Source organism: Taudactylus pleione, unplaced genomic scaffold, assembly GCF_031769625.1.
Source record: "Taudactylus pleione unplaced genomic scaffold, aTauple2 ptg000086l, whole genome shotgun sequence".
Taxonomy (NCBI): domain Eukaryota; kingdom Metazoa; phylum Chordata; class Amphibia; order Anura; family Myobatrachidae; genus Taudactylus; species Taudactylus pleione.
The window spans coordinates 6,716,338-6,741,936 of NW_028284488.1; the positions used below are offsets into that span (position 1 = coordinate 6,716,338).

At 42.9% G+C, this 25,599-nt stretch overlaps 1 protein-coding gene across 3 annotated transcripts in view; it reads right to left on the reverse strand.

The window, feature by feature from the left end:
- The window catches only part of LOC148529144 (uncharacterized), a 486,130-nt gene that overhangs the window by 92,749 nt on the left and 367,782 nt on the right, over positions 1-25,599 (reverse strand). For all 3 annotated transcript variants that reach the window (XM_088468693.1, XM_088468692.1, XM_088468691.1), the window contains exon 88: positions 5,112-5,192. In XM_088468693.1, the coding sequence (XP_088324819.1) occupies positions 5,112-5,192 (81 nt within the window). The remainder of the gene's footprint in view (positions 1-5,111; positions 5,193-25,599) is intronic.

A 25,599-nucleotide genomic window follows, 5' to 3' on the forward strand; every position in this document is an offset into this window, starting at 1 on the left:
TCCCTGTTCTGTGGAAATCTACCTCCCCTCCATCCATAAAAGGACTGGTTTAAGAGGATAGATTATTACATGGATATGGAGGACATTATATCATTCACTAAGGGTAGACCTACCGACTTTACTGCCACATGGCACCCTTGGCTGGTGTTCAAAGAGTCCACATTATTCAATAAGTTTAATGGTTTGCATACCGCTTCCATATCAGCTCCTTCTTGACTCAGATATGTTTTATTGTGGGACCACTAACAAACGTGTACCTGAGCCCTTTTTGAAGCACTGATAAACTGTCCACCTTGACTACTCTCTTTTTCCACCGATCACTCCTTCTTCCCCTCTGGCTTCCCTTCCTTTTTCTTGTCTTTTTTATTGTCTTGTTTACTCTTTTTATTTTTAGTATTTATTTATTTATTTTTATTTCTGTTTATTGATTTATTGTAATTTTTTGTGTTAATTTACTATCGGATTATAATTCTGTTTATATTATTCAAAATGGAATAACTTATTGTTAGTATCTACATCCATTTAATTTTCTGTATTCCATTGAGATGTACCTTGTCTTCTTCAATAAAAACAGTTTGCATAAAAGAAACCTGGATCCAGAACTTTCTGATCTTCCCTAGGACCTTGGCCAAAAAATCTCAGGAAAACCTGGCGGTGAAGGACCTGGGTTACGAAGCCTTGAATGTCTTTTAATTTTTCTGAGGGAACTGAGATTGAGAAAGAAGGGGAATCTATGAGAAACCCTAGAAAAATTAATGATTGACAAGGTGTCAAAACTGATTTGTCTAGGTTCACGGTGAAACCTAAATTCTGAAGGAGAGACAAAATTATGTCCCTGTGAGAGAGAAGGACTTCTCTGCCTGGGTGGATAACCAGGAGATCGTCCAAGTAGATGACACAGCGGACTCCCTTCTGACGGAGGTGTGTCACAACAGCCTTCATGAAGTGGATGAATGTGTATGGGGCGTTAGACAGGCCAAACACCATCACTGTCCACTGATAGCAGACAGGAGTCTCCTGTGGTTTGGGTGAACTTGGATTGTATGAAAGGCCTCTTTGAGATCTATTTTGATACAAAAGTCATTGACAAGCTGGAAAGGCACGTCTGCTAGGCCCTCCATACGGAAGGAATGAGGTTTCATGCACTGGTTCAGGGATCTGACATTAAAAATCGGGCCTGTAGGAACCGTCTTGTTTCTTCACGGAAAAAATGTGACTGACCCAACCCTTTTTGGACATGTCCACTAGCTCAATTTTGCCTTGATGTAAGGACCTTGTTTACCAGACTGGCATCGTGCAGGGGAATACCTGGTGTGGAAATCGAAAAAGGGGGAGGGACAGACCTTTTTCTATGATCTTTAGCAACCACCTGTCTGTGGTAATCTGCTTCCATATATGTATTGCTTGAGAAAGACAGGGGGAAGTGGTTGTACAGAAGCGACTTACCGTACACTCTGTCTTTCCTGGAGGAGTTGAAGTTGCCGGACACTGCACCTCTTGCCCCTCGTGTCTGAGAGAAACCTCCTCTAGGTGCTCTGGGGGCGCCTTGCTGATCTCAGGTCGAACTGCTGGCTCCAACAGAACGACCCTCCTGACGAAAGGACTGTTTTGAAGCGTGGGGGCCCTGCAGATCTGCAAAGGATTTACGAGCTTTATAGTGGACCTTCACTTCATCTATAAAGTAGGGACCAGATAGGTCAGAGTCTGTCAGGTTGGGAACATTCACAGGCCTGGGAGATAGGTTAGTCAGACCCGCACTAGCTAACCAGCGCATTCTGCGGGTATTGGATATGAAGTCGAAAGTTTGACCAATCATTAATGTAGCCCTGCTAATAGCCTTTAAGAGGGCTATCTTGGAAGCAACCACTGAGTCTAGGGAGCCGCTAGAGACTCCTTCTTTCTCCGTCTTGTCTAAGACAAATAAAAGTGGCCCAGGGACTTCTGAGACTTTAAACTGAATCTTTCTCAGCAACTTATCTACAGTATAGTGTCACTCTGGGCTTTATCCCAGACTAGTGACGCAAAAACAGGGCAGGAATGTCTGGAATGCCAGTATGGTTGCGGAGAACCATCTCATCCTCCTTAATAAGGGCGGTTCTAACGGCCAATTGAGTGAACTGATGTACTTGGTAGTGCTCGCTGAGAGCCCCAACGGACGTATATAATTTGAAAGGTGGCATTCTGCCTGCTAAGGTCTACCCGGGCCATCTGCAGGTCACTGTATTTGCCTCTGCGAGAGTACGCACTGGTTCTCGTGACCACCTCCAACTCCCAGTCCATGGAGGGGTAACTGGTATCTTTATATGAATGAGCAGGGGACAATGAACAATGTTTACTAGTCCCTTTATGAGAGCGCTGTTGCGCATAATACCTGTCGGGGCAGGAAAGGTGTGCCGGCCGTGGGCAGGAGAAGGCGGTCTGCTGCGGACATTGGAGGGATTCCAAATACGGGCAATACCCGGGAAAGAGATGGTTTTTCCTAAACATGCATCTCTTGAAGAAACACCATTTATGTGCTTCTTTTTAGATGTGCACTTTCTCACCACTCTGTGAGAAAATGGGTAAGGGGGAGGAGACTCCACAACCTGACTGACTCCCTCCTCCTCAGAGGTACAGTATCCCTGCTGTCTTCTGACCTGACAGGGTTGATTAACGTCCTCTTTTAAAACAGTATCTCCTCCTCAGAAGAGGAGTCTGTTGCCTGAGAAAAGCCCGGAGGCTGTCTCACTCTTTTACTGTGGGATGGAAGTAACACCAAAGTGTCTGTAGCAGACAAAGACACTGTGTCCTCCATCTTCCAAGCTGAGGAAAAATCTGACTCAGGGGACGGGGCTTAGCGCTACTGTGACCTGTGCATTTGACCAGCATGCTTGTATGCGTCCTGCCTGAGCCGTGCACGTGATGTGCACTTGAAACTTGCGTGGCTTCAGCGCTGCCCACTCCCCCGGCCTGTGTGAGTACGTAAATGAAAGTTTCTTTCACTTTACCTTCTCAGCGTAGTCGGGAGGCTTGCACCTAACCCACCAGCTGTTGCTAGGTGAACAAACTAATTTTTGATGAATAGAGGTCACTGATACAATATTGTATAATGATTAGTATCCACTATTGGCTTCTGAATTAGCTTAAAAACAAAACAACAACAAATTAAATGCTAAACATGTAGCATTGAAGTTGAAAAATCTAAATGACTGAAACATTATTTGAAAAAATATAACTTCCCCGCACAATATTCTACTGATCTTTTTTTTTTTTAAATAATTCAGTGGCCAAGAGATGGAACCACCTTCATACAATTTATTTATATATTAACAGTTTCTTTAATAGTGCAGCATATTCCATTGCGCTTTACAAATGGAAACAACATTAATAGAGCAAAACTGGGTAGTAACAGACATACATAAAGGTAAGAGGGCCCTGCTCGCAAGTTTACAATCTATAGAATGTATTGAACTGATCAGTGCTTTCCTCTAGCATAAAAAAATGACTTTCTAAATGCAAACTGAGCATTGTTACATGATGTGGTAAAGTTTGAAACATTAAAATTGCGTAGTTACTTCAAATCATGTAGCACTTATGAAATTTGTACTTATACAACAAAATGAGTGAAAAATGAAATGGTCTTTCTATCATATCTGTGCATGCATCACTTCTTAGGGGCCTATTCATCATAACTAAAATGGTCCATTACACATGCGGAAACGCTAGTTTCCATATATTTAAGGGAACGGGTCATACATCTTTAGGGGTCCGGTAGGACCACCTGATATTCGGCAAACTCTGAAAACCTACATTTTTTGGAGTTTGCCTGCGGAAACAACTGCGCTTGTTCTCTGAGCCCCGCTTCTTCTAATGGGAAGGAGTTCCAGGGATGCGAAGAGGGATCCGTGTGGATCCCTCCGTTGCCTCCTCACTGCTGCCCCAGCAGCTTTGCTCATGTATGACCTCAGGTCACATCTGCACAGAAGCCGGTGACGGGGAATGGTAAGCAATGCTGCTACTTTTTTACCAGTGTTACTAATCACTGGGACAGCTGCTTTTTTCAGAGCAGCTGTCCCAGCACCAGAGCAATGATGAATTGCTCCGGTGATAAGTATCCCCCGTGGCGAGATGGATACTTCATCAACGGGGGCCATACAGCCTACAATGATGAATAGACCCCTTAGTCTCCTATGACTTTCTCTCAATGCATTTCATTTCTTATATTCACTCATGACAACTTCTGTATTTGCCAAATAATGATGTTTGACCAACAAATGGTCATGCCCAGTGCGAATCTGATGTTAGACTCTGTGAAATAGATACTGGTTTTATGGGTAACATGGATGATGTGAAATCACAAAGAAGTACCATGAAATGCATAAATAATGGAATGCACTTCAAACACAATAAAACGCAATAAAACAAAAGCAACTCTCACTTAATTAAATACCCCCTATATTTTGATCAATCAATGTTTTGTTTAAATAGGAAAATATTTTCAGTAAGTAAGCATGGTAACTTAATACATAATACCATAATACAGGACCAACTTGTATGTCAGGCAAAGTTTCCATTTAACTATTTTATTCTAATACAGACTAAATAATTGAGGTTTTACAAGTACACAATCTACAGTACTTTATTAATTGTGATCTGTAAAATGTTGACTGTAAATCTCTAAGGACATGCAGTGAGCAAGCAAGATGCACGACAGAACACATCATATTTGGAAAACTAGCAGCTAGAGAGATAATTAGCTAGCGAAGTGAACCAAAAATCTTAAATTTAGAATTCCCTACGTATTTGTGAAACGTCTGTTCTCAGGCAACATAGCACATTTGTGTAAATAAGACGTTAACCCGCCAATGGACATCAAAACAATTTTGGAAAAGATAAAAGAAAGATAAAATGTTTTATTGGAGAACAACAATAGGAAGACTATCCATTCTGTAGTAGTAATCATATTACAATGTTGAACTCGGCAGCAGTACCAGTGAAATGCTCTTTGCAATAACTACACAACACATCCACAATCAAGATATATGGAGGGCAGTAAATATGTCACTAATATGAACAAAAATAAATAATGACTCCTCACATATATATACATGACTTGTGTACAATGATCTTACCGGATCTCCCTTTTGTCCTTGCAGACCTCTGTCACCTTTTGATCCCTTAAGTCCATTATTCCCATCAAGACCTGCTGTGCCCTGGAAGTGGAAATAGCTGTGATGTCATCACAAATATATTTAAAGGGTGTCATAAAAAATAAAAATAATGCATTGTACTGTTGTGGCCAAATGAATGTACTTCCCAATCGTGACCCTGTAAATAGTGTACTGATTTCTACTCCCTTTCAGAAGTCCATATTTATAGTTATCACTTAATTGCCAAGCCCCTCTACGAGAAGCCTCTTATTGCTGCTGCTGTCCCAGCAAGAGATTTCTTATAAATAGATATGAAGGTTCATTCCTTATTGGTGCACTATGCGGCAATAAAGATGGAGGGTTCAGGAGAGAGAAAGAATGGAAAGATGAGAAGAAGAGGGTAATGGAGAGAAGAAGGGTGAAGGGGATGAGAAGAGGAGGGAAGTTTGAAGGGAAAGGAGTGAGGAAGAGTGAAGGGGATGCAAAGAGGAGGAAGGATGGAGGGAACAGAAGAGAGGAAGGATGGAGGGGATGAGAAGAGGAGGGAAGATAAAGGGGACAGAAGAGAGGAAGGATGGAGGGGATGAGAAGAGGAAGGAAGATAAAGGGGACAGAAGAGAGGAAGGATGGGATGAGAAGAGCAGGGAGGATAGAGGGGACAGGACAAAAGAAGGATGGGGGTATGAGAAGAGCAGGGAGGATGGAGGGGATAGAAGAGAGGTATGCACCACAGAAAGTTTCACCCCTGGAAACCTGTAGGGAGACTCTGCCCCCTCCCTCCCTCTAAAGCGGTCGCTGACTGCCCGACTTTCCTGGGAAGGTCTGTAACTCTTGCAGAAGAGAGGATATATAAATTAAGTCTGCATGATCATGTTATGCTTTCTAGAGCCCTGGATGTCAGCACATGGCCCTCCACCAGTGGCGAGCCCACGAGGGGACAACTTTCTTCTTTTGGTGGACAGTATGGGCAGAAGGCTGCACTTCCACCCTCACTTATGTCACTTCCAGGTACAAAATCTGAAGGTGAAATATAGCTTACCCTGCGATCATGCGTTCACGTGGCCACAGAACTGCACCACCCACTATTGCCACAACCACGCCCCCGCACTGCCCACCATTGCCGCCAACAAGCCCACCATTGCTGGCACTGTGCCAACCTGGTTGCCAGATCCCAGGGGGAACAACCAGAAAGTCTGCAAGTACAGTGTGAAGTGAGAAGCTAATGACAAGTATTATATTTATAGCATACAAAGTCATTTTAATATGCTCCTTTTAAAGTCTTCATGAGTCTTGGAGATGTTACAATGTGGAACTGGGAAAAGAGGTGGGGTAGGGGGAAGAGAGACACACACAGGGAAAAAGGAGGAAAGATAGATAGGAAGCTTGCGAGCAGGGCCTTCCTACTTCTATGTCTGTCTGTTATTACCCAGTTTTGTTCTATTAATGTTTACAATTGTGAACCGCAACTGAATATGTTGTGCTATATAAGAAACGGTTAATAAATAAATAAATAAATAAATAGGGAAATAGACAGGTGTAGGAGAGAGATGGAATAAGAGAGGGGGACTTGAGGGGAGACATACAGGAAAAATAAAGCATGGTGATGCTAGGTACAACAGTTGCCTATGCAGTTCCAATTTTTTTATGCATTTTGTTTGCTCGCGACCTGGCGAAAACGGGTCCAAAATATTAGTATTTTATATATATATATATATATATATATATATATATATATATATATATATATATATTATATATGAGATCATATATTTTTTAATCATATTTACTCTTTATTATATCTAGTCATCATCTTCACAACGTCCTTTCGTCTTACCTGCCTTGTTTCCTAAGTGGCCCTTCCGTCCACCTTATCTCATTGTCTGATTAATTTTTTCCTCCCAGCATTCATCTATGTAGTTAAGACTAAAGCTGCATACACACGTAAAGATTTTCTGTCCAACCATCCAACTAGTTGATTGGTTGGAATGAAAATTGGTAAAGTATGAAAGCAAATGACGATCAGCAATTTGCTCCCAAACCCCGGAAAATGGACAAAAGCTGTTGTTTGAACAAATTGTTTAGATCAAACATTTAACAAACTTGTCTGACGACAATTTTCCTCTGTTTTCTGGCATTTAGGAGCAATTTGCTGATCATCATTTACTCCCATACAGTGGCAAACGCAGGATTTTGAAAGGGGGGTTTCCAACACTTAGGTACAAAACCAATGGCAAAAAATCTCACCAGAGACAGGCAGCATTAGTTCTCGGGTACTCAATAATCCAAGCTTGTTAATCCATTACTGTGACGAAATATGTAATAATTGCATCTGAAACGTTGCATAGTAATGGATTAACAAGATTGGATTATTCGTTACCCGAGGACTAGTGCTGCCTGTATCTGATTGTATGTTCAAGACTGTGCGGTCTGCTTAGTTTTTAGGATCTGCACCCTGGCTGTTGAACTTTTTTATTTGGAGTGCTGGTCTACTTGTCTATATTTATGAGGAGCTTTTCAGCTCCTCCAAGAAATAAAAAAGCTGCACTGCAACATACACTTACACAGACACACACACACTGATAAAGACTACACACCCACACACTGACAAAGCCTAGACACACACACTGACAAAGCCTACACACACACACACTGACAAAGCCTACACACACATTGACAAATCCTATATACACACACACAAACTGCAGTGACAAAGCCTAGACACACACTGACAAAGACACACACACTGATAAAGCCTAGACACAAACACACTGTCACTGACACAGACACACACACACACTGACAAAGCCTAAACACACACACACAGACTGACAAACCCTAGACACACACACACAGACACACACACTGACAATGCTAGACACACACAGACTGACAAACCCTAGACACACTGACACACACACTGACAAAGCCTATACACACACACTGACAAAGCCTACACACACACATTGACACAGACACACACTGCACTGGCAAAGCCCATACACACACACACACACACTGACAAAGCCTATATACACACACACTGACAAAGCCTATATACACACACACTGACAGACACACAAACTGCAGTGACAAAGCCTATATACAAAGACACACACACTCACTGGCAAAGCCTAGACACACACTGACAAAGACACACATACTTCACTTAAAAGTCTATACACACAGACTGACACACACTGATAAAGCCTAGACACAAACACACTGTCACTGACACAGACACACACACACTGACAAAGCCTAAACACACACACACACACACACACTGACCAATCCTAGACACACACACTGACAATGCTAGACACATAGACTGACAAACCCTAGACACACTGACACACACACTGACAAAGCCTATACACACAGACTGACAAACCCTAGACACACACACATACACACTGACAAAGCAGACACATACTCACTGAGATACACACTGACACAAGCGCTGGCATGGCTAATTACAGATCACCTCTCCACCCCCACCGGCTCCCCCCACATGTAATACATTAAACGCACCTGTGGTGCGGGTCCTGGAGAGAACGCCGGTCACTGACTCCACCCAGCAGGCTCCGGTCTCTCAGCCTTCCACAATGCCAGGGCACCATGGGAACTGCCCGGGAGAAGCTGCGCGCTACAGCTGCAGCTCCCCCTACAGCCAGCTCAGCCAGCATCAGTCAGGTTCTTTACAAAAAAAAAATGTAAGCTGCGCTGCGATGGAGTGCCGTGCAGGGGCGGGTTTTAGGTGCTTGGAACCCCCCCTGCGTGCGCGTATGCCATACGTTACCAGATTTTCATTTTCAACTAGTTGGCTGGTTGGACAGAAAATCTTTACCTGTGTATGCAGCTTAAACTGACTACAGGCTATACAATATCACAAACTCAAAACGTGTACTATAGAGTGCATACACAGAACATAGAGTGTACAATAAAAAAAACACACTACAGGTAGTTTTATAGTAGAGTAGCTGTAACAATAATAAAGTTTACTTGAGAAAACTTGTGTGGACGTACAATGTGTAATGGAAGTTACTTAGCATATTATGACAAAATACCTATTACATGAATATGGGGGAGATGGTTCATGATTTCGTGAGATGATGAATAAGAGGCACTTATTGGAACTGCTTTAAATGAATTCTCAGAGGACATCGAATATGTGATTATACAAAGGTGAGGAAAAAAGATTTCCATATTGATAATCCATTATCACTTGCAAGTACTTTCTAACTGAATTGCTGCATTATTTACCAAAATATACTAGCAAAGAAACTGCAGAAATGTGAAAGCATTTAGAATATCAGGAATTTACCTCCCACTAGCCCTGAAGATCAACTATTGTGTTAAGAGTAGACATGTTTAACTCTTTGTCAACCAAACCTCCACTTGCTTGCATATGAACAAGCAATAATAATAATGTTATTTCATTGGAATATGTAATGTGTAAGGCACTGCGGAACCTTTGTAGTGCCATATAAATAAAGGATAATGATAATAATACAGTTACACTGCACAAACACATATAGGGTTACTCTGCACCATCACCACCTCATGAAGCACCCCTGGATATCACAGCTGGTATTTGTCTTCAGTACAAATTAGAGATAAGCTAGTCACACAATACGATTTTTTGATAAAACCGATACTTGGGACGATTTTTCTGCAAAATCACAGTCGCAATATCTGGGTGTACAATTGAAATGAAATATCTGGTGAATTTCACAGTGAATTTGCATATGGGATCACAGGTTCAGGGCTGGTTATGCTTTTGGGGGGGTGGACCCCAAACCATTTAAAAAAAATGTTATACAGTACCCTTTCATTATTTATAATAGCACACAGAAGCACTGCACAGATCACAGTAATCTGTGCAGTGCTTCTGTAAAACGCGCAGCTCACAGACATTTATATTCATTTCAATCTAAATACGACTGAACTAACATTCAAACACGATTCCATACACCATTGGCAAATAGGATTCAGGGCCTGATTCAGCAAGGAACGCAGTTGCAAAGATGCACGCAATCAGTCAATTGTTGCATTCTGCGCATGCGTATGCATCACAGTGCTCGTGCATGAACTAGCAATTGCAATCAGAATTGCGTTTGCAGAGGCTACGCAAACCCAGAGCAGAGTGATTGACAGGAAGTGCCGTTTGTGGGTGGTGACAGGGGGGTGGTCGGGCGAACACAGGCGTGCGAGTGCATTTCAATGCCGTTGCAGGGGCGTGCATAAATTAGCCAGTGTGTGGCCACAAGCAGCCGTAGCACTGATAGCGCGCGTGGATGTAAGCAATTTCTGACTAAAGTCAGGGCTTGTGCAAGTGTGCTTATGGGTCCGATGTTACCGATTGTTTCACTATGTTGCCCTAGTATACAGATGTGAGTAAGGGGAAGTGAGTAAGGAGATGTGGGCGTCCTTATATCTGGCTGTGATCGCAATGTGAATGCACACATTTAAATAGCACGACTGATATTAGCAACTGCGGTGCATACTCATAAGCAGAATTGCGAACCATAGTGAATCAGGCCCTTAGTTAAACACGATTCTTAGAAAATGTATGAATTTGTTTGAGGAAAAAACTCACTCATGTCCCTGCGATGTCCAGCATGTTTAAAACTTGGGGCCTGATTCAGACCCGCTCGCAAGTGCTATGCGCTCACGAGCAGGTCGATGTTAGGCCACTGTGCATGCGCACGCCAGAGCCGATGTGCGCATGCGCGAGACCTGGCTAGCGACGGGAGCTCTGATGCTCTGGCTCTTGCACCAAAAAGGGGCGGCTGTCGATTTCAATCGACAGCTCGCACCGTTTTGGAGGCGTGGCGTGGGGGTGGCTTCACAAACGGAGGCGTTCCCATGCGAACGCCTGCCGTTTATGGGCGGCCCCACTGACATCACCAGTCATGTCAGTGGGAGAGTTTCCGGCTCTATTAGAGCCAGAAGCTCTCTGGGGCTTGTGGCCATGAGACCTTACCACAAGGGTCTCGTCACAAGCCCGATGGTCGTGATGGTCTTGACCATCGCGACCATCATCCTGGCCGCTCGCAATAGCTGTGGGTGGGCACCTACAGCTATGCGAGCGGCCAGGAGGCCGCTCCAAAAAAAAAAAAAAAAAAGCCCTGATTCAGAGCGAGCGCTCTTTCAGAGCGTCCAGCTCTGTATCAGGGCCTTGGATTCTTAGTAAATTTACCCCCTAGCCTTAATACGCCATGCAGTGTGAGATACCTGGTGTGTGTGTACTGCGCTGAGGGGTGCAGCAAATTGACTTTTTCTTTAAACTTGAATCTAATTCACATCGCAGATGCAGCAATCACCACTCAATCTATACCAGAAACTCCAGGCTGTGACAGTTATTAGTTTTAAATATGTATAAAGTCGCACTTGAGAAACTTGGCATGAAAAAAAGCCATGGTCACTGCATCATAGCAATTCATATACAGATTTAATCTCATTCGCATATGAAATGAATCAGTGCATAATCAAGCAAAAAAGACTCTCGGTGTAAGCAAAGTCGCACAAAACCTTGTGCTCCAAGAAGTGCTGTTTGGCGCAACTGCGGCAATAGTGTATGAGGACACATCCGTAAGGGTACATATAACTATACAAGTGTGTGTATATATAATATATATATATATATATATATATATATATATATATATATATATATATATATATATATATATATATATATATATATATATATATATGAGTCTAAATGAGTCCACACGCTCGTCTTCAATATTCAATTGCTTGGGTGACAAACCCATAAGGGATCACAACAATCCTCTTCATACAAAAATAGAAAAAGTGGGGGTAGCACTCACCAGTCTTCTTAAAAGCATATCTTTGTTACATCTTAGTAAAAATGTCACAACATTTGAAAGTCCGATGTTTCTGTCCATGTAACTAATCAAAGAACTCCTCCCCCAATCACGCCAGCAGAGTTATAAATCATTGTTGATATGTAAGAGGTTAGTATTCTTTACTTTGACTTTATTGATCTCACACGATGGTTATCTATATTGGCAATATATTTGGCTGCTTTGATTATGTAGTTAGATCTATTTGCTGTTTTCAACAAGTAAAATATTTAGTGATTGGGGGAGGAGTTTTTTGATTAGTTACATGGGTATATATATGTGCTGTACATCACCTGATTTTTAACCTTGACAAAGGTCCATGCACAGGACCGAAACGTCGGACTTTCAAATGTTGTGACATTTTTACTGAGAAGTAACAAAGATATGCTTTTAAGAAGACTGGTGAGTGCTACCCCCACTTTTTCGGTGTAAATATATATATATATATATATATATATATATGTAACATACACACATATATACTATATATACTTACATAATACATACAGTATATGTATATATATATATATATATAATGTGTATATATGAGTATATAGAAATATATAAATATATATCAAATATAAAATATATATATGTTGTAGTCTACTAAAATTACCAAATTACCAGAGACGGGCAGTCAAGGTTATTGAAAAAAAACTGCAGAAATATTTATTGAGACATACATGTAAAAAATTAAGATTTATGGTAGACTTACCTTTGTTAACTCTGTTTATTTATTTATTAACAGTTTCTTATATAGCGCAGCAAATTCTGTTGTGCTTTACAATCTGAATCAACATTGGCCTAGGGTTAGGAGGATGTTAAATTGAAGAAAGAGAAGATGTTATAGGTGTTTACTATGAGAAGAGAGTTAGATAGGGAAGCTATAAAAAAGGTTAGGTGGGCGGTTCTGGAATTTGATAAGCTTGTCTGAAGAGGGGAGTTTTCGTAGAACGCTTGAAACTAGTCGAAAGTCTTATTGTGTAAAGCCCCTATTTCTTCAAAGTCCATAGGATCCACAAGGATACCATGGGGTGTGTGTGGTTGGAGAGGTGCACCAAACAGTTAAAGCTTTAGCTCCCAGGATGCACTGGTTCTCCTCCACATATACCCCGCCCCCAGCCACAGGCAGACAGTTTTGTAAACAAGCTCAAGGCAGGAGCAGGAAAGAGGAGATGGAAGAACATTACTCTCAAAAAACACTCTCCCAGAAGATGAAGGAATCAGTGATCAAGAGAAAAAATACCCATTGAAGCCAGGTGCGTCAGGGTGGGCACCCTGTTCATCATATGGACTTCGAAGAAATAGAGTTAACAAAGGTAAGTTTACCATAACTCAATTTCTTTTTCAGGGTCATAGGGGATCCACAGGGATACCATTGGGATGTCCCATAGCAGTTTACATTAAGGGTGGGGACGCTCCTGAGAAGAAAGGAGAATCCGACACCCAAAGGAAGTATCCTGTGAAGCAAAGGTATCAAAGGCGTAGAACCTGAGAAAGGTGAGGACGGAAGACCACGTGGCCGCCTTGCACATTTGTTCAGCAGAAATGCCACATCGAACCGCCCACGAGGGTCCCACAGACTGAGTAGAATGTGCTGTAACCCTGTTTTTAACAGGAAGATTGGCTGGTGTGTAGGCCTGAGACATTGTCATGCAAAGCCATCGAGCCAAAGTCTGTTTTTTACCCGGCCAGCCTCGCTTATGAAAGCCATAGAACACAAAGAAACAATCTGATTTCCTAAAGGAATTAGTACGATCCACGTAGATCCGAAGAGCATGAACCACATCCAAGGAGGCTTCACCTGCAGAAAGATCTGAGGACTGGAAGGCCAGAACCACAATCTCTAAATTTAAATACCACTTTAGCGAGGTAACCAGCCCTGGTACAGAGGTCAGCTCTGTCCGGATGAAAGATCAAGAATGGGGAGCGACAGGAGAGCACTGCCAAATCAGATACCCTGCGGGCAGAGGAGATAGTGAGGAGAAACAGCATCTTTGCTGACAACCACTTGAGGTCTACTGAGTCCAGAGGTTCAAACGGAGGAGCCTGTAGACCCTGGAGAACCAAGGACAAATCCCAAGGAGCCACCGGAGGGACAAAAGGAGGTGGAATGCGGAGAACACCCTGCAAGTATAGTCTAACATCAGGCAGGGGAGCGATCCTTCGCTGGAACCAGATTGACAGAGCACAAACCTGAGCTCTAAGGGAGGCCAGGCAGAGGCCGAGGTCAAACCCAGCCTGGAGAAAGGCAAGCAACAAGGAGACCCTAAAAACTGTAGGGTCTTAGGGCCTGATTCAGACCCGCTAACAAGCGCATAGCGCTCGCAAGTGGGTCGATGGCCAGGCAGTGCACACGCGTGAGCCCCGGAGCGAGTGAGAAATTCACTCGCTCCGGGGCTCGCTACAAATGGGGCGGCTGTCGATGTTGATCGACAGCTCGCCCCGTTTTGTAGGCGGGTCGGGGGGTGGCTTGCCAATCAGAGGTGTTCCCGAAGGAATGCCTGCCATTTGTGGGCGGCCCTACTGACATCACTGGGGCTTGCTGCAGACGAGACCCTACCACAAGGGTCTCGTCGCAAGCCCATCACCTGGCTGCTCACAAAAGCTGTGGGTGGTCGGGTCTGAATCAGGGCCTTAGTCTCTGGGGGAGCACCATTGGAAGTAAGAGAGCCAAACTCTGTAATAGATGCAGGTTGAGACAGGCTTAGGTGCCCTGAGCATCATCTGGACCACAGAGTTGGCAAAACCCTTGGCTCTTAAGAGGAATGACTCAAGAGCCACGTTGTCAAAAAGACGAGGTAGGTCTGGGAGCAGGCAAGGGCCCTGCGCTAACAGATCCTGCCATAGAGGAAGTGGAAAAGGAGTATCTATAGAGAGACTCCATAGGTCGGTGAACCAATGTTACCTGGGTCAGGCTGGGGCTATTAGATTGGAGGAAAGAAGGAGTATCTATAGAGAGACTTCGTAGGTCGGTGAACCATTGTTACCTGGGTCAGGCCGGGGCTACTAGGTTTGCGAGATTGAAGTTCCACCTCACTGCCAGAGCATCCACGAAGGTGGCTGAGGGGTCTCTGGTCCTGTAACCATACCTGGGGACCTTGTAGTTGTGACATGAGGCCATGAGTTCTACGTCTAGCAGGCCCCATTTGTCCACCAGGAGTTGGAAGACATCCAGGTGGAGAGCCAACTCTCCCACATGTATGTCCTGATGGCTTAGGAAGTCTGCTTCCCAGTTGAGGACTCCTGGGATAAACACTGCCGAGATTGCCAGGAGATGACATTCGGCCCAGACCAGGATGTTTGCCACTTCCTGCATGGTTGCCCGAATTCGCGTGCCTCCTGCCTCCCTGATGGTTGAGGTAGGCTACCACAATCACGTTGTCAGACTGGATTTGGACATCTGCCCTGGAGGAGATTCTGCGCCTGAGTGAGTGCTCTGTACACTGTTCGAAGCTCCAGAATGTTTATGGTCAGGTTCATTTCCTGGGTTGTCCACCATCCCTGAAAGGTATAATGACTGGTTACCGCACTCCATCCGCGAAGACTGGCATCTATAGTGAGAAAGTCCCAATTTGGAATCCAGAAGGGGCCACTTATGTCCAGATACAGTAGGACAAGTTTAGCCACCATGAGAGGGAAAGCCGAACCTCCGGAGAGAGAAGGATCACCAGGGACCGGAATCAGTTGTTGAAGGGGCCTGGAGTGGAACTGGGCATATTCCACCATATCGATGGTGGATACCATGGACCCCAGGACCTGCATTGCTGAGTGAATGGATACCCTCCGATTGTGGAGCAAGTTGTACACACGCAAGTGTAGTGTCCTCTGTATTCGAGAATCTAGGAGTGCCCCCAGATGTACCATCTGCTGTGTCTGAGATAGGGAGGACTTTTTCAAATTGATGATCCAGCCGTGTGTTTGCAGGCAGTGCATGGTCAACTGGAGATAGCATTGTAACACAACCGGTGAGTGTGCCAAGATTAAGAGGTCATCTAGGTATGACTTTTTAACCCCCACTGTTACTAGAGTGAATAAAACACTAAGGCGTATCACTCTATAGTGCTTTATTCAATGGACTGAAGAAAGAGAAACATAACTTTGAATTTACACCTACACTGTCTTTGTCTGTATGTCATTTGTTTTAAACATATATATGTAGCACTTAAATGTTGTATACCGGTATTAGGCAAGATTTTTTTAGCATGTTTTTCCCTTATTAATGCTTTTTTGGTCTAGTTTATATCCAATAAATATATATTTTGAATCATCTATACAGCCTTTGTCATTTATTTTATAAGGGCCATAGGATGCGCTGGGCCAAAGGATGCGCTGAGCCTATCTTACACCTTTTACCCCTACCTATTCCGTGAGGTTATTAATGACCTCACCATGCTCTAGCAGCAACTAGGATTAGCCCCCCCAGTTAGGGTCTAATGCAGTCCCACTTCAATAATATTTTTGCTCCTGTTTATCCTTGCCTTTAGAAGACATAGAAATAGCCAGCAAGTAGCACACAATAAGTGTATAGCTAATAATGCAATGTGACACCCTTCACAAATGTGAAGTAATAATGAACCCCTACACACCTGGTAGTTGAGGGTTTAAGAAAGAGCAGCAGGGATAGATATAACTGACAGTCAAAAAGTTTAAGGCAGTATATCACAACAGCAGAGCTAGCGCAAGTCACATACAATGCATATAAATGTACTTATAATGGGCACTAAATCAACTACTCAACTGGCAGGATTTTTGCGCTGTATAACCAGGCCCCAGGGAGAGGTATACAGGGAGACTGGACCCGAAACTCCTGAGACCTGTAGCTTCAGAAAAGCCCTGATTAATGGCTGCTGAGCATCTCATATAGGGAGGATGGTGAGGAGGAGGAACAGCTCAGAGGCTGGAAACCTCTTGTGAGGGATCGCGTTCTGGCTGGAGGAGGGGCTGCCGGGGGAGAGCTTACCTCCCTGCTGCTGCATGAACTGCCGGGTGCCGCTCCCCTCTACATGGTCTTCAAAGCCAGCATTTAACGGTCCTGGTGGTTTAGTGGGGGAGCGGATGAACCAGTCGCCCCACTGCAGCATCCTCCGGCAGGTCTCCACCGCCGGAGGTAAGGACTGCACAACACGTGATTCCCTGCAAGCAGAGAATTGCCTTACCTGTACTTTCACTGTGTATCCACCCGCAATCCTGGGTCCCCAGTGGAGTGGCTAGCTGAGCGCCGGCGGAGGTAGCTGGAGCAGCTGCACAGGCGCCCATTAGGACAACTTGCTGCTTGCTCAGGTAAAAAAAAAAAAATATAAAAATAAAGCTTGGGGCGGGGTATATGTGAAGGAGGACCAGTGCATCCTGGGAGCTAAAGCTTTAACTGTTTGGTGCCCGAACCTCTCCGGCCACACACACCCCATGGTATCCCTGTGGATCCCTTATGGACCCTGAAGAAGAAAGGGTGCTTATCAAAGCATGGTCGTGGACCCGAAACTCTGACCCGGATTGGCCCCTTTCACACATAGTCTAGAATGGGTTCGGTGCATGTGCACTGGAAAAAACCCGGGTATTTAGGCTATATGTAAAAGGGGTATTAGATAAGGCCATACTTTGATTTCCTATCAGCACTTTTTCTGAATGTTCTTGGAGACATGGACAGTGCAAATGTTAGAAATGCAATCTGCAAATGATGCCCCAGCACAAAAACTGAGAAATTGATGATGATATTATTATTATTAATAATAAGCTTTATTTATAGGACGCCACAAGTTATCCATGGAGCCGTACAGAGGATGATTTTGAACTACTTTAGGATTGTGGAGATATGCATCTTTTTGTAGATATACTACAATCTCCTTTCTCTATTGCATGGAGAATGAACTGTACTAATTCCATGCAGAAATGTCTTGCATAAATTAATTGAGCAGCCTCCAATTTAGAACTGTTCTGAAGCCCCTAATGCTTATTCTACCAGGACAATACTCCAAAAAAATCTGTATCCGTCTTTGTACATGATACATTACATCTTCACACACGGTATAGAGGGGAATTCTGTTTTGTACCCTTGATTTATGATGTCACAAATGCATTAATCTTGAGTGGTGAGGATCCATCCTTAAAAATCTGGCCACCCACTGGTTCCCTAGAGGAAGGCCTGAATAAAAAAAACACTATAAAGGCTTTGGCCGTCGATTTTCATACTTATACAAAACTGGCCTATAACTTTGTGTTTGGCAAGAAGACGACGAAGAAAAAAATTCTAATTCTCCTACCCTGTTGGAAATGTTGGGAATTACAGTACCTTCAGTGATTTATAAATCATTGCAACTTGATTTACTCCAAATAAAAATATATCCAACAAATGGAAGTGTGGTTAAACGATTCTATGACTACGGGTCTGCCACCCATGGCCACAACCCTAGGCTTCTCCTCGCGACTACTGCTACAGTCATATTGTACTACCACAGCGGTTTTCAACTGCTGTGCTGCGGCCTGCTAGTGTGCCACGAGCGGTTGTGAAGTGTGCCGCCTGACCGCCGGGCACATTATACAATAGCGTGGCCCGGGCTGCCGCTGAGCTCCTCTGGGAGGCTCAGGCGTGCCCGGGCCGTGAACTGCCTAGACGCGGCGGCGTGACATCACAGGTCACGCATGCCGCGTTGCCCATCCGCTCCACCAGTGACCCAGCCAGCTCTGCCCGTCCCTCCAGTGACCCAGCCAGCTCTGCCCGCCTCGCCAGTGGCCCAGCAGTTACCCAGCCAGCTCTCAGTGACAAAGCCAGCTCTTCCCACCCGCCCTGCGCCAGTGACCCAGCCAGCCCATCCTGCTCGCAGCCAGCCCTGTGGGGTAAGCCAATATGCTTTTTTTTTTTTTTCTGTGGAGAGCAATGTTTTTTTTTTCTCTATGGGGACCAATGTGTTTTTTCTTTGTGGAGAGCAGTGTGGGTTTTTTGATGTGGGTGCCAAAGTGATGGGGTTTTTTTTTCCTATGGGGCCAAGTAAATGTGATTTGTTTTATACCTCTGGGGCCAATGTAGTGTGTTTTGTTCCTGCGGGGGCCAATGTAGTGTGTTTTGTTCCTGCGGGTGTTTGTTCTTTCATAGATCACGCATGCCGCATCGCCGGATGGTGTGCCTTGGCAATTTTAACATTTTGCGTAGTGTGCCTCGACTTGAAAAAGGTTGAAAATCACTGTACTACTAGATGAGAAATAAGTTCTGTCCAGAGTCGCTTCACAAAGCATCACTTCAAAGCTTTTTATTATAGATTGTCTATCTTCTCCTGCATGTCCTTTGAAGGATTTCTGGGAAACCCTAAGGCTGGGTATACATTAGACAATTTATTGGACGATTTGTCGTGTTGAGGCGAATTGGAATAACATATAGCCACATCGTCTAATGTGTACAACAAATGCATTCATAGCAACTTCTCATCTGCTGTGAAGATATTTTAAGCACATCGTGCAGTATGTACACCCAAACGGACGATCTGGCCTCTGAAGAGGTCAGCTCATATCCATATCCTCCCACAGTTCTCTGCTTCACAAACAAGTTCTGACAAGATACAGCAGAAACATCTGGTTTGGCAGCAGCCCACACAAATATATATATATATATATTTTATATATATATATATATATATATATATATATATATATATATATATATGAAAATGGATTGCAAACCTTGATAATGGTCTATGTTTATACCGAAACGTTGGTGTTCATTTATTTGCAACCTGGATCGAACTTTCTTATTGTAGATTAAACCAAATGAAACATTTTTTTTTCAAGTCTGGTGAGTGCACTTGTAACTGCGCTTTTCTATGTGTGGTTCGGATTTTCTATGAATATATGTCCAAGAGGAGGACCCCAGCAAATGATTTCTGGATAAGACATGAGTGCAGAACTACATGATAGATATATATATATATATATATATATATATCTAATTATTTTTTTCCCGCCAAATTCGGATTTTTCGTGCAAAAAATCTTTCATGGACAACCACCATATTTCATGGACTTTTGTCCTGGAATGATGATGCTTGTCCATGAAAGACAACGTTTTGCCTCTTCCTGAGACCTGATTTTTGGCAGGGAAAATCTGAACCAATCCGAGCCTGCATACCCCTAATACTATATATATATATAATATATATATATATATATATATATATATATATTTTAGACTGCTGACACTCAGTGAGCCTCGACATTTGCTGGTTTATGTATATCTTTATATATATATTTATAGCTATATATTTTTATTTATGTATGCGTTTATATATACTGTGGTTATATTTGCATGCAGATTGCTAAATTACTGTGTCCGATACAGCCGCAGTCGCACACAGAATATAGGCATGCCGCATTTTATTTATTCAGCATAAGCGGTTTGTGCATCCGTATCACATCACTTTGCGAATAAGACACATTTTAAGTGAAAATGTCATATGAAAAGATGCTCAGCGCTGCTAAGTCACCCCATGGCATGGCGGCGACTATAAGGGCTGTTTAAAGCGCAAGGAGACTAGATGTATGTGGACACATCTGTAAGTGGTAACACCAAACACATACCATGCAGAATGTTCAAGAGTACACTTAGTATAAAATATTGCAGTTTTTTTACTTAATGAAGGACTCCTGCCATGGCACTGCCCCCTAACCGTTAAAATTTGTTAGGTCTTCCTCACATACTTCCATGGCTAGTGCAGAGGGTGTATGTGCAACACCTGCTGTCACCGATGTCCATCTATCCAGTTTTTTTGCGTTCTTACTCTGGCTCATCTGGCAAAACTCTGCATGTTGTCCTTTGCTGATGGGTTTTCTGACGTAAATTATGCAGTACACACCATGCCATGACGACCCAGTCAACTTTGTCAGCATGCAAATTGATGGCTCTGTGAAGGATCCTAAAAGGCACTTTCCACAATCTGGCATGCACAGGACAGACTGTAATTGTAAATCCACCTCTCTTTGGTAAGTGCCCTATGCGAATATGGCTTCATGATGTTCTCATGTAGAGCAAAGGCCTCATCAGCCACAAAGACAAAATTTTGATCATGGTTTGTGTCCTCAGCAGATGGTATATTGAGGGTTTTGAACATCAGCTTCTGGTAAAAATGTATCTGCTTAAAGGAACCATCATCAGAACCTCTAAAGTTCCTGCCAACGTCAAGAAAATGAACTCATAGTTAGCATTGACCAAAGCCATCAGTACAATGCTAAAGAATCATTGTTATTAAAATAAAAGGATCTGCTGTTGGCAGGTGGGGTTATCTGTACATGTTTGCCATCTATGGCTCCCCCACAATTTGGGAAGTTCCACTGGCCCACGAATTCTTCAACAATACTTTGACATTCCTCCATAGTTGTAGGGAACTAGAACAAAAAAATAAATGTCAATTATTGTAGAAACATGCTATGAACATCTTTAATACTTTACAGACTGCAACACTACCTGTTGACCCGTCAGCAGAAAGAAGCATGACTAGCCTGCAGCTGGATTGTGAAGCTACATGCAATGCGGAACCAGTGCCACCAAAGAAAAAAAGAAGAAAAATGTAGTTGCAGATGAAAATGATGAAAACTACCAGCTCACATGCCATGTCCTAACAAGTGCACAAGAAGAATTGTGCAAGCCCCCAGATAAGTAGAATGTTTTTGGTACCAATAATGCATGCAAGATGCAGCATATGAGTCTGGAACAGAGGGCGCATGCTGAGGAAAAAAGTCAGATAATAATCAGGCCTGAGCCTGATACAAATGGTCCCATACAGCCCCCCTCCCAAAAGCAACCAATGTTGCATACCCTACCCAGCTATAGGTGGCATCCACCAAGTACCTCGTCATGTGAGGTTAGCCCCACTGAGTCACAGTTCTAACATTTATAGTGGCTTTTTTTCACAATATGAAAAATGGTGTTTAAATGTTATTTAACTGATGTATACTGTTCAGATTGTGCTGATTGGTAAAAAAAAATAGTACATTAAAAAACAGTATAATATATAATTAAACTGTATTGCTATGTTGCAGTGATTTCTACGGTGCTAATTTCATTGCACTTTCAATTAAAAAAAAATTCACAAGAAATAACAGACTCCTTTTTTCTTACCTTTACGTACTGCTGTTTTAGTACACGAATGATGGCTTTGCAGGTCTCAGTGATGATGAGTCCCAAAGCTTGAGGTGAGATAAGGAAGCCAAATTTCAGATCAGTAAGAGATTTTCCTGTAGGCAGGAAGCGCAGAGCAGCAGCCAGCCTCTCCTCAACAGGAATGGCCCTCCTGAACTTGGTGTTCTGCCTCTCAATAAGTGGGCTCACCAGATGAATTAACTCCTGGAAGTGGCATCATCCATATGCAGGAAATAGGAGGACAAGTGCCGGCCATTGGATTTGAGGAGACGTGGGCACAGTCACCCTGCCGGTTCCGCCTGCTCTTGCCTGCCACTGAACACTGTGCAGCACCGGCTGTTGGGAGTCTCAGTCTCCCAGAATATTGGTGCTGGCCGTGGCGACGTCATGCCACATAATTTAATCGCACAAGGCCTTCTGGGAGTGCCCGTGGGGGAGAGGGAGTGGAGGAGCCCTCAAACACTCGTGTGCTGCAGCCTGAACCTGCCTGCCTGTGCCTGCCTGACTGAGCCTGCCTGACTCTGAAACCTGCTGCTGGAGTGGTAATGTGTAAGGGGCATTACTGTGTGGCATATTGTTAAAAGGTGCATTATTGTGTGGCATAATGTGTTATTAGGGGCATTACTGTGTGGTATAATGTTATAAGAGGCATTACTGTGTGGCATAATGTGTAAGGAGCATTACTGTGTGGCTTAATGTGCTATAAAGGGCATTACTTAGTGTGGCATAATGTGTTACAAAAGCACACGCCTTTCTAGGGAGTTCGAGCGCAGAAGAACGTCCTCGTTGTTGATGTTTTTTTTCAGGGGGGGTGCTAAATTACTGCCTCGCCCTGTCTAAGGAGTACTGGCCATACATAAAGACTCCACATAATCATCAGGTAAAGGTTTATCATATGCTAGACAATGATTTATTTTGCTAGTTTTCTTCTTTCTGCAAGATTACCGAGAATTATCACTAACTCACAACACTATGCTAAAATCGTTGTTCTAATAAAGTATCCCTACGAAGGGGTCAAACTCACGCTGCATGATACAGAAATCTGTGTAGTGCTGTACATTTCTGCACAGCAGAGTTTCAATAATATGGATTATACTAGGCGCCTGGTTCAGTTAGTGCAACTCAGATGCAGCCTATAAGCAAATAAAATTATTGCAATCTGCCTAACACAGACCAGAAAAAAATATATATCTGCTAAGGCGCTGCAGACAGTATAATTTTTATCAGTATATTGATATATTAACCAGTAAAAGTGTTTTTATTATTCTGGTGTCGTGTGTATTTATAGCAACTGGATGACGCGCCTTAGCAGATATATTTTTCTACAGCAGAGTTTTCTGCCACACAAGGGTAATTGAAGGCCCCATAGCAAAAGTCGCTGCTTGGCCTGTCTGAATTACCCATCCAAACACACAGTGAAGATACAGTATAAGCCACTTCACCTAAAACATTAAAATACAAATAAACTGTACACTAAACTCAACATACATCTGTCTATCTCAGTTAAAAGACAGGAAAAAGACATAGAAGGGAAGGAGTAACATTATCCAGGGATGTCTAAAAATAGATATAGGTTACTGAGCATCTAACATTTTTTCCCTAACAAGACAGGTTATATTTCCAAAAGCAAATCTGAAAATCTATGATCCCCATGTCTCATGGATAACAAAATACAATGCTACCATTACAAGAGTGTATTATTATTATTAATAATAATAATAATAATAATAATACTATTATTATTATTCTTAAGTGTTAAAACATATACAGTATTTAAATCATACATGCCTACCCTCCCGGTTTTCGCTGGAGGCTCCCGATTTTTCGGGTAACGGCCGGAGCAGTCTCCTATGGCTGTGCGGGGGAGCGATCACACTGATTGCACCCCCCCCCCACGTTTAGCGCCGGGCTGGGATGCTTACAGCGCCCCCCTCCACAGCACTGTAAAAGTGATTTTTTTTTCAAGGGGGCATGGCCATGCCTCACGCGATTAGGCCACGCCTCCTTTACCCGGGCACGGCTGGGCTCTCTACGGCCCTGGCCAAAGGAGGATGTTGCTGACGACCCTCGGGAGCGCGCACTGTCAGCGACATAGCGTGTACACACTAGACAATGTGCCTGATATGTCAGTCCAATCCGCCGGATCGGACGTCATATCATCTAGTGTGTACCCAGCATTAGATACAGAGGGTAACATCTAGACAAGGTCCCTGTTACCCCTGTACCTGAGAGTACCTGATTTGTAGATAACCAAGCTTGTTCACATCAGAGCAATAGCCCACTAACTCTACACATCACAGCAATTGCCAATACCATGGAAACACAGAAAGACGGGTGTAACAGAGGTGGAGATGGGAGAAACATGGGGAGGGGGGCAGAACAGGGGGAGAAAGGAGAGTTGGGAACAAAAGAAGTCCAAAACACATACATACACAAAATAACAGCGAGTGCCAGAGAACACCAGCTGAGTGTGTAATATTATATATATATATATATACATATATATATATATATATATATATATATATATATATATATATATATATATATGAGGGTTGTGTTCGAAGTAGTTGTTAGCCAGCCGCTTTGTGGATTTTTTTTTAGTACTCCTAGAGATGAATTGGTGATGAATTGCAAGCCTTGGAAATGGTCTATCCTTAGACCGAAACGTCGGCTCTTTGTTACATACAACCTGGATTTGCCTGTTTAAGCACAGATGAAAAATAAATGAAACTGTTTTTTCACAAATCTGGTGAGTGCCCTTGTGACTGTGCATTTTAAACGTGTGGTATATTTATATATATATATATATATATATATATATATATATATATATATATATATAATTCACAGGGGCTCTGCACTCACCATAATAACAACAATAATAATTATAATAATAAATAGTGGGCATTTGGTTCATGAATTGATCAATGCATTTAAGCTTGCAGCCCCCGAGAAGGGACCCCACTTTACTTCAAGTCCCTACTGTATTGCTCAGAATTATAACATGGAATTAGCTATCACATTAGTGTTAAACTCAGGGTATGCTATCAAGGTTTAAAGCTCACAGCAACTTTGCTTTTAAACGTGAGACAGTCACCTTGCACACCTGTTGCAAAGCACCTAGGTCCTTATAAGGACTTCCTCAGGGTTTTTTTCCGGAGTTCGTATATTTACCATAAGACATAACATGTGTCCTATTAAATAATTGGATCCGATCTCAAATGTTCACATTATCATGTGAGAAATTCCAGTTTACGACCAGATTAATTAACCAACCACTTTTGACTGCAGCTCCAAATACACCATGTCAGTCTCTGTGAGCATTATATATATATTTTATATATATATATATATATATATATATATATATATATATATATATATATATATATATACATACATACATACATACATACAGTCAGGTCCATAAATATTGGGACATTGACAGAATTTTCATATTTTGTCCTCTATTC